The 15,089-nt window shown below is 57.4% G+C and overlaps 1 protein-coding gene across 1 annotated transcript; it reads left to right on the forward strand.

Moving 5' to 3' along the window:
* The first annotated feature begins 422 nt into the window (after window positions 1-422).
* On the forward strand, window positions 423-14,520 carry GGTG_11213 (E3 ubiquitin-protein ligase ptr1 + RNA transporter 1). Its single transcript, XM_009229095.1, has 7 exons — window positions 423-1,178; window positions 1,255-8,455; window positions 8,526-9,062; window positions 9,139-9,201; window positions 9,270-9,437; window positions 9,516-13,649; window positions 13,751-14,520. The coding sequence occupies exons 1-7, from the start codon at window positions 1,131-1,133 to the stop codon at window positions 13,843-13,845; spliced, it is 12,246 nt and encodes a 4,081-aa protein (XP_009227359.1). The 5' UTR covers window positions 423-1,130; the 3' UTR covers window positions 13,846-14,520.
* The last annotated feature ends 569 nt before the right edge of the window (window positions 14,521-15,089 follow it).

Genomic DNA, 15,089 nt, shown 5'->3' on the forward strand with positions numbered 1-15,089 from the left:
ATTGCAACTGGGTGGTTTTAGGGTCGGTAAATAAAATCCAACAGTGATTCTATGCTTGTTTCCTGTTTCCATGCTTCCCAAACTCGTGGCGAGGAGTGCCTGCTAGTAAGGTTTGCCCAGTTGTGCCAGATCCATGCCGTGCGGTAGAGGGATGTGCTTGGGTACTTTCGACCGACCTCTTTCCTGGGCAAGGCTGGCCGATGTCCGTGTGCGCGCGTCCACTGGCCCCCACGGCTGGCGTGACACTGAGTCCTTCTGCCCCGTGCGTGAGTGTAGGTACCGAGAACCCCATCTTTCCGGGCGCCGCACTGTGTGTGCGGGCAGCGGGCGGAAGTGCTCTCGTAACACACAACTCACGCAGCCTGACCCACACCAGCCGGGGCGGGACCTGAGGTAGCTTTGCCGTCATCCACATTACGCAAATGTTGGGTTGACTGACCTGAGCTTCCATGGAGAGGCCTTCGGTTCTCTGCCTTTCCTAATTTTTCTTCCTGCTTCTCCCGCCGCCACACGCTCTTTTTCCCTGTTTTCTCTCCAGCAGTTTCCAGCTTGACGAACTTGGAGAGCGTGCCTATTCTAATCCTGCCATTTTCGTGTGTCTTCTCGCCCCTCGTCTTGCGGGGATAGCTGCAGTCTGGCGACTTTGGGGTCCTGGCAATCTGCACTTGTCTGGATCTTTTTTTCCCACTGCTCCGAGGCTGCCACCAACTGCGACCCCGACCTTTCCGTCAACCACCACCATTTACGCACCACCCCTCGAACCCCACCTTTGCTCAAGAAAGCAACAAAAAAAAACAAGACGACTGCGACGCGTCCTTTTGCAGGCAGCGACGGGAGTCAACAACATCCCACCCCACCATCCGACCTGGGACACAGCTTCTCACCGCTCGTGCTGCATCCTGTAGGCGGTCCTAGGCGGCGCTTTTTTTCGCGCGCCACCGAGCTACCTGTCGGCGCCAATACGTCACCTCAGCCTCCCACCGGATCACACTCACCCATAAGCCTGGAGTGTCTAATCCCCGGGACACTCCAAAAACCGAGGCAACACTGTCGTCGCGATAGTGACCTGTGGGTAGTGGTGGGGGAGTTTCGATTTTCATTTCCGGGGCTCGGCCGCCCCCACCTTCAACATGGGAAAGATAGTGAAGCCCCTGCAGCCAAAACACAGGGAGACGCTGGTGAGTTGACATCTAGACTGACCCTGGCTTCGCTTCGGACTTGTTCAAACACCCACTAACCCGTCTACTCGCTCAGTCTCCCTGGTTGAAGGAGTTCGTCGCCAAGGTGGCAGATGCGCCGCTGCCAAAAATCCCCCAGCTCCTGGCTGACTTCCCGACGACATGGCCCTTCTCGCGCGGCGACTTGTACCACTGGATCCCCCTTCTGAACCGGTTCGACAGCATTCTGGAGTGCTTCTGCGCGACCTATCGTCTCGCTGATGGGCCGCAGGCCAGGGACTTCACCTGCGAGGTTCTGCTCAACAAGGGAGCCCCAGTCGAATACTGCGATAACAGGACGTGGACGCAGGCGGATCTGCAGGCTCTCGGCTACGGTCAAGATGGAGACAGCGCCTTGATAGTGACGATATTGAAGTTCAGTGGCAAGCTTCTGGAGCACTGCGGCAACCGCAGCGTCTACTCATCTAGCGCGCACCTGAACGATCTGCTCAACTCTACCTCCTTGGCTGTGCTCCGAGCAACACTCGAGGTCGGCATGGAGCTGGCCCAGCGCTACCATGCCTCGGTCAAGCGCATGGCACACCCTTCCCGCCAGATCGGAGCTGCTCTACTGGCCAGCCACTATAATATTGATCTAGACAGGGTACAACAGCTCTCGCAGCCATTCGTCAAGACGCCCATCATCAGCTTCTCTGCCGACCCCATGTCCACCACGCCAGCATCGGCGAGTAAGGGGAAGGAGAAGGAGAAGGAGAAAGCACAGATTCCCGCGGCTAAGAACGCGGCGTCAATGTATGCGAATGACCTTGTCTCCCTAGCCACATCCGAGCCACAAGGTGAGGGTCGGTGGAATGGTTGGGGCGACATCAAGGTCGTTTACTACCCGAAGCCAGGCACCCAGCCGCCTCCCCCCGCTCCTGCCCAACCTGCGGCGGATAGGGGTCACTCGACCCTGCCGACCACCCCAACTCCGCTGCGCCGGAGCAGCACCATGGGCTCCGTCCAGCATAGGAGCCCACGCGTCGAGCGTGCGTCTGGCGATGACGCCTCGTCTCCGGTGACTCCGCACACCTCAAGCTTTGGTAACGAAGAAGCCGCGAAATCCCCACAGAAGACGTTTGAGATCGCCCAGTCCACGGTCCTCAAGACGCCCGTATACGAGCTACTTTCGCGTTTCCCTGACGATATGCCCCAGTCTGCACGCTACGAGGTTCTCAACAGACTCAGGGTTGCCAAAGCACTCTTGGAATCGACCTCTGCGCGGCAAGATGCTCTGGCTGTCCGGCTTTTGGCCATAGCAAATCTTTCGTACATCCATCAGGAGGTTTACTTCCTGGAGAAGGTTCTGAAGCAGGACAATGATGAGCCGCGGCGGTACCAGCTCGTGTATCAGCTGGCTGAGCTCATCCACCCCGTCCAAGACGGCCGCCTTGGCGTTCCTTTGTGGCTACAGACCATTACCTTCCAGCTGCTCGAGGCAATCTCGCACTTCACGTCCAAGCAGTCCGACGTCTTGTCGGCGCTAAATGCCAACGTCAATCACGGCATCCTGCTCTACGTCATCAGGAAGGCCGTTGCCGGCATGCGCGAGGACACCGAGGACGAGGGCGAGACTACTGGGACCGAGGCTGACGACTGGCGCAACAGCCTCTTCTCCCTCACCCTGCACATGTCCGTGTCGGCTCGCCTCGGCACCGAGATGATTGGTGCTGGCATAATGGAGAACTTGGTGGAGATTCTCAACATCCGCACACGCGTTGCCGATAGGAATCATTCCATGTCGCTCGCCTTCCTCGACGGGTTGATCTACAGCTATCAAGGAGCATTCCAGTCCTTCGTCGACGCCAAGGGCCTCGATCGGATCTCGGAGCTGACTGTCGATATCGTCAAGAAAGCGACTGAGATGACCAAGGCCGGACATGGCACCCCGCCTAGCCTGCGTTCTAGTGTCGTCGACTACGAGATCCCCTTTTACCAGCAGCAAACTCTCAAGTGGTTGCTCAAGTTCATCCATCACATAATGACGAGCTGGTACTCATTCGGCTCAAACACCGATCGTCTTCTGCGTAACCTAGTCGACAACAGCGAGCTCCTCGGCAGCCTTAGCCATGTCATTGAGAATATGAGCTGCTTTGGGTCAGTTGTGTGGACTAATGCCATGATCATCATCGGCGACTTCATCAACAACGATCCCACAAGCTTTGCCGCCCTGATGGAAGCTGGTCTGATCAAGAGTTTCCTCGAGAGTATAACTGGGCGTGAGGTGAAAGCCGAGCACCCGAGCGAGCGGAGACATTCCACCCCTCAGGCCGCGGACGACGTAGCCGCGGACGAGGATGCTGGATCTGCCGAACCCGACGATTCTGTCCTGTTCGAGCCCGATGATAGGCCTCATCCGCCAGCGCGCGAAACCCTGGAGGCGCCGCGAAGCGAGCCTCTAGCGCGGGGTATCCTCCCTTCGTCCGAGGCCATGCTCGTCATCCCCACCGTCATCAACTCTATTTCTCTTAATAACGCGGGCATGAAGATGGTGGTTTCTTCGCGCGTCATCGAAAGCTACCTTGAAATCTTCGAGAGCGCCAAGCATGTTCGCTGCCTAGATACCGATCTGGACCATGCCACGAATATCGGAAGTAGCTTTGACGAGCTTGCTCGTCACCACCCGTCTCTTCGCCCAGCCATCTCCAATGCCGTTCTGGACATGGTTGCGCGTGTGGTTCATCTCGGGAAGGAGAAGGCGGCCAAGCAGTCGTGGGGTGCATCTCTGTCGGTGTCCAGCCCTGCGGGTGGGCCTCTAATTGCGGATATCTCGCTGCTGGACAAGTCTGGTCCCGTCGAACCCCAGGGGCAAGATACTGTCATGGCCACCAGTGGGCCAGACTCGCACGACAGCGGCGATGCTGAGCAGTCGGCGAAGAACTTCACTCCCTACGTGACCGCTGTTGCCAACTTTCTGTCAACGTACACGGGCAACACAAGTCTCAAAACGACCTTGATCCACAAGGGCGGGATCGAGCTGCTGCTGGACATGTCGGAGCTGCCCAGCCTGCCTCACGACTTTGCTGACTCCAAAGGCGCCAAGATGTTGCAGCATGTCGTCTCGACCCTAGTGGAGAACTGCCCGATTCTTGGCCTACCATCTCTTCTCAGGCGTACCCAGGCGGCAGTCGACGCCCTCCAGCCACTGGTGCAGCACAAGGGACCGCAGCCGTTCTTTGCGCCTTTTGTGCGGCCCGACTTGTCTTTGGTTACCGAGTCGGGAGAGTGGGATCAGCAGGTCATCCAGCAGATCGCCCACGGAACACAAGCCGTGAAAGCGCTGCTCACTACGCAGTGCTTGGTAAAAACCCTCTACAACAGCCTCCCGCAATCCAACAGACAGGCAATCTCATTCCCGGCCGTAAACGTGTTCGACTTCTATGCTCGCCTGATAGAGACCCTGGGTCCTCTGCTCCGTGCTGTGCTGGCTCAAGAGATGAACATTGCTAAAATTGTCCCATCGCACTGGCCAAACAGCACAGCACTTGGGGAGGATCAGCCTGTGGCCAGCGTAGATGCCACCACAGGCGCTGCCGCAAGTACTGCGCTGCTGGAAAATCAGAGCGCCGCTGCAGCTGACCCGTCCGAGACCCGCGTCGGCGCGCGGCCCAGCGAGCCGGCTGCTGCGTCGACGAGCGGGAAGTCTGTCTCCCCCGACGAGGCCAAGTCTGTCAGCTACAAGAACTACGAGGTCCTCAGGGCCCTCCTCCACTCCATGATGCCAACGTCGTACCCTTTCTTTCAGGGCCTAGGCAAGGCTCTTCTTCCTCGGCGTGAGAGAGATCCTTGGACCCGGTCGCAGCATCTCTGGATCGCTGAGATGCTCGCAAAAACCATCCAGGCAAAGTGGGAGAGCAACAGGGAACTCACCGTCAAGGACATCCATTACTCGGTGGTCATGCTGCACAGCGTCGACGAGATGCTGACCGACAGCCCACGCCAGTCTGACCGAGTCTCCGCCACGGTTATTATTCCTGTCCTCGTCGCCTTCAAGGAGAATGGCGGTTTCGATACTCTCCACGCCATGCTCCGCCAGTTTGCCGAGGTGGCTGCCAAAGAGTCAGATGCGCCGCCTTCCGACTCGAGGCCAAGGCTGGCAAAGATCGGCATGAAAAAGATTCTGGAGCTGTACCTTACCGTGGTATCAGGAAAGAACGTCTGGGACTCAGTGCAGCAAGTGAATCTTGCACAGCGCCCAGACCAGCGCCGTGACACGAGCCCCATCGGTGCCCAGCTGCTCGTCGAGCTCCGCATGTCTATCCTTCCTGTTGTCCGGGAGCTATGGGAATCCCCGCTGATCGAGAAAGCCGACGTCGGAGTGCTGAACAGAGTTGTCAACATCCTCAAGGCCATCGCGGACGTCAGCTGCGAGGCCAACGCGTACAAGAAAACCGATAAGCAGCCCCCTGCCTTGTTCAAACGTGAAGCTGTCCCGTTTCCGTGGAACGATCATATTAGGACCATGAATCCCCTCATAGACAGGGGGGAAGAGGCCAGTCTCGCAAGGGAGGCCGTCTACCGCGCCTTTGGATCACCCGAGTGGGCTGAGGAGTACATCAAAGCCCACAAGGCCGGTATTGCAGGAGCACGCAACCCAGTCCCACCACAGGACACGTATCAAGAAGACAGCCCGTCGGAACCTGCACCTTCCGAGGGCCAGGCGCCTGTCCTTGCGGGGCCCGTCATCGTGAGCGGCGATCCCATGGCTGTGGACTCGACCCCGGATCTGGATCGGCTCATTGCGGTCTCTGACACGCTGAGCGAGCGACCTGCTCCGAGTGCTCCAACAGACGATGCTGCGGAGGTTGTTCGTCGTGCTTCGGAGGCTCGGGAAGCCGGTGGAGCTTCGTCAAGCTCCACGCGCCCCTCGCAAACGCCATCCAAGGCACCGTCAACGCCTCAGCCTCCTGCCGTCACAAAGGAGGACCTAGACGTGGAGCGGGCCAAGCTGCGAAACGATCTAATCGATCGCTGCCTCGATGTCATTAGGGCGCATCCGACGTCGGTGTACGACGTTGCCGACCTCATCAGCATTACTGTGCCACTCAAGTCGGATACGAATGAGGAGGCACGCCAAGAAGTTGGAGAAACCCTGGCGAATGCTCTGATCTCGTTCGACACGGAGGATAAAGCAAGCGCTTCTAGTATCGCCGCCTATGCTCACCTTCTATCCATCCTGCTGCAAGACTCAAAGCCGTTCTTCCGAGCCTGCGTGGACACTCTCAAGATGAACGTCGGCCAATACCTCGGGTTTCTGAAGACGTCGGAAGAATCCTCTATTCCTCCATGGATACCCTACATCTTGCTCATATTCGAGATTGTCCTGACAGAAGACGAACAGCCAGTTGAGGTAAAATGGCCCGTTCCCAGCGCCGATGCCGAGGCGATGCCGAAGCTTGAGTTCGTGGAGAAGGAGCCCATCGTCAACCAAGAAGAGCGTGCGGAGCTATTCCAGGCTGTCATGGAAATCCTGCCGCGAGCCGGTGTGAATGATATGCTAGCCATCGCCATTCTGAGGATCTTGCTGATTCTCACACGGGACCGGGAGTTCGCCAAGGCCGCCGGCGAGAAGAAGCAGCTCAACCGCATCTTTGCGATGGCGAAGCAACTCTCAGGGCTCGGCTCCACACGGTTCAAAGAGACCAAGATCGGCATATATGTCATGACAATCCTGCGCCACATCGTCGAGGACGACGACACTCTCCGTCAAATATTCCGCTTCGAGATTCGTGCCTTCTTCGATGCTTCCCAGCGGCAATCTCGGAATCTCGAACTACACACCTACCTTCGGAGCCTCTCCCCCTTTGCTATGCGGAGTCCGAGAGTGTTCATTGAGGTTACCGAGGAGCTCGTCAAGATACCAAAGTGGCCCTCGAATGCTGAAGACGGACAGGCAAAGCAATTTACGGTGGCACTCAAAGACCCCCTGGCTTCGGCGTCGGCCAATGAGTCACATGCTTCCAAGGACAAGGATGCCCCCAAGGACGATTCGGTTGAGCCTGCCGTCCAGCAGGCCACGCAGGATCTAAACATCAATGATGTGAAACCAACGACCGAGTCGGGCGACAAGGAGATGACCGACGCGCCTAAGACGCCGGGAGCGGAGGCTAAGCGTCCAATCGTGGAGAACCCGGACGGTGTCATCAACTTTCTTCTGGATCAACTCCTCAACTTCCAGAAGGTGGATGCGGAGCCAGTGATCGTTGGGGCACCACCAAAAGACAAACCCAAGGAGGCCGCGTCTTTCACGGCCGCTGGTGTAGGCAGCTCTTCTTCATCATCCTCGGCATTGACGCAGCCAGCACCTATATCTGAGCAAGGCCTCGATGATGGCAAGGACAAAAAACAGCCAAAGCCCCAATTCAAGGCAGAGGAGCATCCCATCTTCATTTACCGGTGCTTCCTGCTGCACTGTCTTTCGGAGTTGCTGTACAGCTACAATCGCGCCAAGATCGAGTTCATCAACTTCAAGCGGGGAGCCCCGCTCCTGACGAACACCCCCGTGAAGCCCAGGTCGAGCGTTTTGAACTACCTCCTGAACGATCTTCTTTGCGTCAACAGCCTCCAACCGCCATCGGACAGTCTTGCGTACAAGAAAAAGGTCAGCACTGCGGACCAGGCACGCATGGTCCTGGTTGCCCTTGTGGCGAAGACTAGTGAGAAGCCACTCAACCGCCATGCCCGCCGGTTTGACCCCAGCAACGAGGCAGACTTGAACTTTGTGCGCAAGTTCGTGCTCGACACTGTGCTTCGAGCGTACCGCGAGGCTGCCGGCTCCGGCGAATCTTTCGATGTCCGATACGGAAAAATGCAATCCCTCGCCGAGCTCATGTATAACATGATTGACGACAAGGACTCCAAGGAGCCCATCCGCGTCAGCCCCGACGCCCCCCGGTCACAATCGCAGATCAAGCGCCTCATGTACGAGAAGGGCTATATCGCAGCGTTGACCTCTTCTATTGCCGACGTAGACCTCACCTATCCCGGTGTGAAGCGGACCATCAAGTACATTCTCCGCGTCTTGCGATTCCTCACCAACACGGCCATCCTTCTGAGCGCCGACGGAGTTCTCCCACCATCCTCTACCGATAGCGTCGAGGACGAGATTCTCTCAGCCTCCTCGCTTTCTGACTTGGATGAGGAGCGCGAGGAGACCCCTGATCTCTACAGGAACTCGGCTCTCGGCATGCTGGAACCTCGAGAGGAGGATGACTTTAGCGATGATGAGTCCGAAGATGGTGAGTGGAGTCTCTTGGTGTTTTAACTTGGGGGTATCAAAGCTCCATTTGCTGACCAAAACTCGTACAGATGACGAAGAGATGTATGATGACGGGTACGCCGACGAGGTGGGCTATGACGAGGAAATGTCCGAGGATGACGACGAAAACGTTAGTGACGAGGACGAGGAACTCGGCGAGATGGGCCATATTGAAGGCTTGCCCGGCGATCCAGCGGTCATGGAAGTTATCATGGGTGACCAGGATGACGAGGATGAGTCCATGGACGAGGACGACGACGACGATGATGATTCGAGCGAAGACGACGATGACGACGAAATCTCGGATGCTCTGGAAGAGGTGGAAGACCATCACGAAGTCGTCAACGAGAATGGGAGCCCGGTCGATGACGATGGAGCATCTGAGTGGGAAAGCGATAGTGACAACGAGAACGACGAGGGAGAAGAGGAGATCGACTTTGAGGCCCAGGTCCAAGATCTCGACGAAGTTGGTCCGCTGGGACACTTTGGCAACATCAACTACTCCGAGCCCCGCTTCACGCATGACTTCCTCGGCGACTTTCCGGGAATGGATGATCGTTACGTGGAGGAGGATGAGGCGGACGATGGTTGGTTCACCTCTAGTACTATACTTGCACATATCGCACTGGTGAATGCGTGCTGACTGATATCGCTCCCTAACAGATGAGGAGGACGAGGAAGACGAGATAGACGAGGACGTCTTCATCTTCGATCGGGACAACATGGGTAAGGCTTTCAGCTGTGTCTTTCTCGCTTTTTGCTCTCAGCATGAGCTAACTCGCTATTTCTCCCAGGCGACGACCAACCGCAGCCAAGCATCGCCCCGGGTCTTGGATGGGACTCGCTGGTCATTGACCAGCCGTCTGGGGCCCATCGTCACCGACATGGCGGGATTAGAAGCCCCTTTCCCGTGGCTCCTCAAGCTGTGGTGATTGGCGGCCCGCATGGAGACCGTCTCAGCGGTATGTCGGCCCCTGTCGATTTTTTCCATGACATGATTAACATGGGCCTAGTTCAACGGCTAACGTCACAAGGCGCAGAGTTCCGGAACTTCTTCCGGCCGCGGGGCGGTCCTCCGCCAAACAACCACGATGACGGCATCAATCCGCTTCTCCGCCGGCAGCGCAATGGCGGGCGCGACGCCTCGCCCCGCCCGGGAATGGCACCTACCTTCCGTTTCCCTCCCTCATTTTTCTCTGCTGGTCACGATAATCCCATGTCCCTCATCAACGACTTGATCACCTCCATTCCCCAAAGCATGAGCGGCCGAGGTGGAGTCTTTCCCTCCTTCCAACTTCATATCTCGCAGGAGGGCCCCCATGGCGAAGTCCACGAGTTCCACATTCCCGTGCCCGCAGGCGCAGCTCCGATGCGAGACTCTCGCAACGATGCCAACCGACCGCGGGATTTCTATCATGAGCCACAGCACGCCGTGTCCTTCATGCCAGCATCCACCGTCGAGCGGTGGCTAGAGGAGGCCAAGATATTGTTTGGGCCTGCTCACCACGAGAAGGCGCTGAAGCTCTTCCTGGTGGTCCTATCCAAACTCGCGCCGCAGGCCATTGCAGACGACAAGGAGGCCAAGCGCAAGGAGGCAGAGCGCAAGCGCGAGATTGAGGAGGCGCGAAGGCGGCAGGAAGAAGAAGAGCGGAGGAAGAAGGCTGAAGCCGAGGCGGAGGCAAAAGCTGCTCGTGAAAAGGAGGAGGCTGAGAGGAAGGCCAAAGAGGAGCGAGAGGCGGCCGAGGCTGCCGAGGCTGCTCTGTTGCAAGCATCCCAGTCTGAGGCGCGGTCTGCCAACACCACCAGTGACAACCAGGCGTCAGAGCCCCAAGGCATGGAAGGCGTCGAGACAGCTGAGACGGCCCAGTCTGGCTCTCTCGCCCAGCAAGGCGGCGACAACGAATCTCAGGAACGCTTGATGACCAGCATCCGCGGGGAGCAGATTGACATCACCGGACTTGGAATCGACCCCGAGTACCTCGCCGCGCTGCCTGAGGAGTTTAGGGAGGAGGTGATAGCGCAAACTCTCACTACGAGGCGGTCTGAAGCTCGGCAGCAAGCCGAGAACACTGGGCAAGAAACCGAGGCCTTCAACGAGTTTCTTGACGCGCTCCCTGAGGAGCTGCGCCAGGAGATCATTCAACAAGAGGCCCAAGAGCGGAGAAGGCGTCAGCGTGAGGAGCGCCAGCGCGACACCAACGCCAACAACAATGCGAGTGTTCCCCAGGAGATGGACGCGGCCAGCATCCTCTTGACGTTTGACGCGACCCTGCGCGAGGAGATCCTCATGGACCAACACGAGGAGCTAGCTGAACATCTGCCTGCCGACATGGTGGCCCAGGCCCGCGCTGCAGCAGAACGGCGGTCTGCCACAGCGGCGTCTGCAGTGTACCGCAACCGCGAGGCTGTCCCGCGTGAGGGGCAGCGATCTGATAATTCGCGCCAGGCGGTCGAGGCGGCCGAGGAGGTTGAAGTCAAACCCACGCGGCAGCCGGTGCCCCAGATGCTCGACAAGGCCGGCGTGGCCACACTCCTCCGCCTCATGTTCATTTCACAGCCTGCTGCCATAAGGACCCATCACTTTGGCATCCTCTCAGATGTTTGTGAAAACCGACAAAACCGACTGGAAGTGATCAGCACGCTACTCCAGATTCTTCAAGATGGAAGCACGGACATGGACGCTGTCGAGCGGAGTTTCGGCCAACTCTCGCTCAAGGCTAGGCAGCCCAAGGAGAAGGACCTGCAGAAAACTCCCACCAGCCTTAAGAGGAGCTTGACCGGCATCAACCCAAGCATAGTCATCCAGCACAACTCGGACGTCTCCCCGCTAATGATCGTGCAGCAGTGCCTAGACCTGCTAGGGGAGCTCTGCCGTAACCTTCACATCCCCTCTCTCTTCCTTACAGAGCACGAGATTCTTGGCTCATCGCTGAAGCGAACCCTCAGTCGCAAAGGCAAGGGCAAGGACCTCAAGGCGAACAAGTACGCTATCAACTCGCTTCTCAGCCTCCTTGGTCGCAGCCTTGTGATGGAAAGCTCCGCGGTCATGCAGTTGCTCGCGGACCTGCTGAACAAGGTCACTTATCCCCTGCAAGCCCTAGAACGGCGGCGCCGAGAGGCCGAGGAGGAGGCAAGGAAGGCGATGAGTACCGGACCCGCGGCCCACTCCACCGGAACCGCCGGGGCACCAACAACCGAATCTCGGGCTGGCCAGTCCTCGTCCACAGCCACGGACCACACCGAGGCGGCACCAATGGCCACAGCCGGTCCCGCCCCCGCTGCCGAACAAGCCGATGCAGACGCGGACAAATCAAAGACCGAGGAGGCCAAGACAGCCGAAGCCAAAAAGTCAAGGCAACTGCAGCCTCCAGTTATTCCTTTCCACAATCTCACCCTCGTCGTGAACATCTTTGTGGCTCGGGAATGCAGCTCCAAGACGTTCCAGAACACCATCTCGACCATCAAGAACTTGTCCAATATCCCGGGCGCTAAGGTCGTCTTCGGCCAGGAGCTGGTGCGGCAGGCCCGGCTCTTGAGCGAAAACATTGTGCGCGATCTAGACGACCTTCTACCGCATATACTCAAGGCCGAGTCTGGCACAGAGATACAGGGTGTTGCCCTCGCCAAATTCTCTCCTGGTGCATCAGAGCAGAACAAGCTCCTTCGCGTGCTCACTGCGCTCGACCATCTGTTTGACTCCAAGGCCAAGAAGACGGAGGACGAGTCGGCAGGTAAGGAGTCGGAGAAGCAAGAGTTTATCAGCTCGCTGTATCACAACTCTACCTTCGGTACCATGTGGGAGAAGCTCAGCGCTTGTCTCAGCGCCATCCACCAGCGGGAGAACATGGTCAACGTGGCGACCATCCTGCTGCCGCTCATCGAGTCACTCATGGTGGTCTGCAAGAACACCACACTGAGCGACGCGCCCGCGTCTCAGAGCCAGATGTCCAAAGAAATGCTGCTCTCCAGCCCTCCGCCCGAGAACCGCATGGCCGGCCTCTTCTTCAACTTCACCGAGGACCATCGTCGTGTCCTGAACGAGCTCGTGCGCAACAACCCCAAGCTCATGTCTGGTACCTTCTCGCTCCTGGTTAAGAACCCGAAAGTGCTGGAGTTTGACAACAAGCGCAACTACTTCAACCGGAGCGTGCATGCCAAGTCGGGCAACCAGACGCGGCCCTCGTACGCGCCATTGCAGCTGTCGGTGCGCCGAGACCACGTGTTCCACGACTCGTTCAAGTCGCTCTACTTCAAGAAGGGCGAGGAGATGAAGTATGGGAAGCTAAACATCCGCTTCCACGGCGAGGAGGGTGTGGACGCCGGTGGCGTGACCCGGGAGTGGTTCCAGGTGCTCTCGCGACAGATGTTCGACCCCAACTACGCGCTATTCATCCCAGTATCCTCGGACCGCACGACGTTCCACCCCAACAAACTGAGCAGCATCAATGATGAGCACCTCATGTTCTTCAAGTTTATCGGGCGCATCATCGGCAAGGCGCTCTACGAGGGGCGCGTGCTCGACTGTTACTTTAGCCGCGCGGTCTACAAACGAATCCTCGGCAAGCCGGTATCGGTCAAGGACATGGAGTCTTTCGACCCGGAATACTACAAGTCGCTGGTGTGGATGCTCGAGAACGACATCACTGATATTATCACGGAGACGTTCGCTGTCGAGGAAGATGCGTTTGGCGCGACGGAGACGGTGGACCTGTGCGAGAACGGGCGCAACATCCCCGTCACGGAAGATAACAAGCACGACTATGTGCGGCTGGTGGTGGAGCACAAACTTCTCGCGTCGGTCAAAGACCAGATGGCTGAGTTCCTGACGGGCTTCCACGACATCATCCCGGCGGAGTTGATCGCCATCTTCAACGAGCAGGAGCTGGAGCTGCTGATATCGGGCTTGCCCGACATTGACGTGGACGACTGGAAGAGCCACACCGAGTACCACAACTACACGCCGTCATCGCAGCAGATCCAGTGGTTCTGGCGTGCTGTGCGTTCCTTTGACAAGGAGGAACGGGCCAAGCTGCTGCAGTTCGTTACTGGCACGTCCAAGGTGCCTCTCAACGGATTCAAGGAGCTCGAGGGCATGAACGGCGTGAGCCGGTTCAACATCCACCGTGACTACGGCAACAAGGAGCGGCTACCAAGCTCGCACACATGCTTTAACCGTAAGTTCCCGGCCCGCCCCATCGTAACGTGCATGCAAAATGCAAAACACGCCCGGATGATCCGATACTAACTACGCGGCACCGTCCCCTCTCTGTTTTAGAACTCGATCTCCCTGAGTATGAAAGCTACGAGATTCTCCGTGCGCAGGTTATGAAGGCCATCACTGCCGGAAGCGACTACTTCGGATTTGCATGAATGGATGAACGCAGCGCTCGTGGACTAGCAAACGCAGGAGCTACGTTGCACAGAAAATTTCAGAGATATGTTCTTTTCTTTCTTTTCTCTTGGGAGGGAGCAGTGACATACAAGGAAATGGCTGGCATTTTCCCTGGCGTCCGGAGGTTGTGAGCTTATTTCTACTTGGCGTTGTTTCCGGCCGCCTTTTACGACTCTCTTCGCCTTTTATTTTTTACCTCTTCTCTTTCCCTCCTGCTCTTGGACCTTTTTTCTCTTTTTTTACAGTCGATGTTGCCTTGGTCTTTGGCAGGGGAGATGCCGATTTTTCTTATTTATTTTTTCTCTTGTGCCATGCACAATCCTCTTTTACCCCCGGGGCTCGACAGTCATTTCTTCTTGGCGTCGACAAACTTTGGGGCGCAGGAACATGCCGGTAGCTTGACGCTTGCTGGACCTCTTCTGGTGGGACGCGGAGTGCAGACCGGGTCTCGGCATTGGGGCATCAAGCTGAAAAAGATATGGCTTCCGGGTGCAGTGTCTGTTTATTGTGTAGAATAGCCCATAATATGTCGTTGCTTCCCGAGATGTTGTGGTCCCTCGAGCTAATGCAACAAGAAGGCCTTTTGGCCAGCCCCTTTTCTTGCTGCGTGGAGAAAGAGCCGCAGCCAAGGCCGGGAGAGCTGCCACTGGGAGCGGTGTAGCGCGGGCCCGCCTGGGAAAAGGGGTCCAAGGGGGGCGTAGAGGAGGGCAGTAAATTGGTTGGTCCGTGGCCAAGCCATTTGTCCGCAGCGACGATTGGTACTGTACTCGGGCAAGCAAGGGTGACGCAGGACCTGACCAGATGTGCCGGTCCTCAACTGATGCTCACATTGACAGGGTGCCACGAAAGGTAGCGAGCTCAACAACACGTCGATCGGCCTTTGCGATGCGCGGCAGGATGGAGAGAAGGGGGGCAGTTTTGGCCACCATTGCTGGCATCCCCACCTCCGTTTGGACGCCGGTCAACTCGCTCGGCACATTGAGGCGGGGTCACTGGAATACATGTACCAGCCTGGTATGGTATGTATGCAAAAATCAGTTGACGTTTTTCGTTCTTTTTTCTCCTTCTATTGTTAGTTAAGGCAATTCTCTAGCGCACGAGGGGTCCCTAGACTCTCTTATCCGATCGTTTCAATGGGCCAAGAAACAGCCATGGAAGAATGGGGGAGTGCATGAAGGGGGTGAAAGGATTGCTGACGGCGGTCATGATTGGATTTGGACGG

This window comes from Gaeumannomyces tritici (genome assembly GCF_000145635.1).
Source record: "Gaeumannomyces tritici R3-111a-1 unplaced genomic scaffold supercont2.6, whole genome shotgun sequence".
NCBI lineage: Eukaryota > Fungi > Ascomycota > Sordariomycetes > Magnaporthales > Magnaporthaceae > Gaeumannomyces > Gaeumannomyces tritici.

Excerpts from the sequence above, each read along its gene's own strand:
- GGTG_11213 (XM_009229095.1), top strand. The coding sequence starts at position 1,131 with ATGGGAAAGATAGTGAAGCCCCTGCAGCCAAAACACAGGGAGACGCTG. Across the intron at positions 8,456-8,525 it reads CGATGATGAGTCCGAAGATG|ATGACGAAGAGATGTATGAT; the intron begins GTGAGTGGAGTC and ends AAACTCGTACAG. Across the intron at positions 13,650-13,750 it reads CTCGCACACATGCTTTAACC|AACTCGATCTCCCTGAGTAT; the intron begins GTAAGTTCCCGG and ends TCTCTGTTTTAG.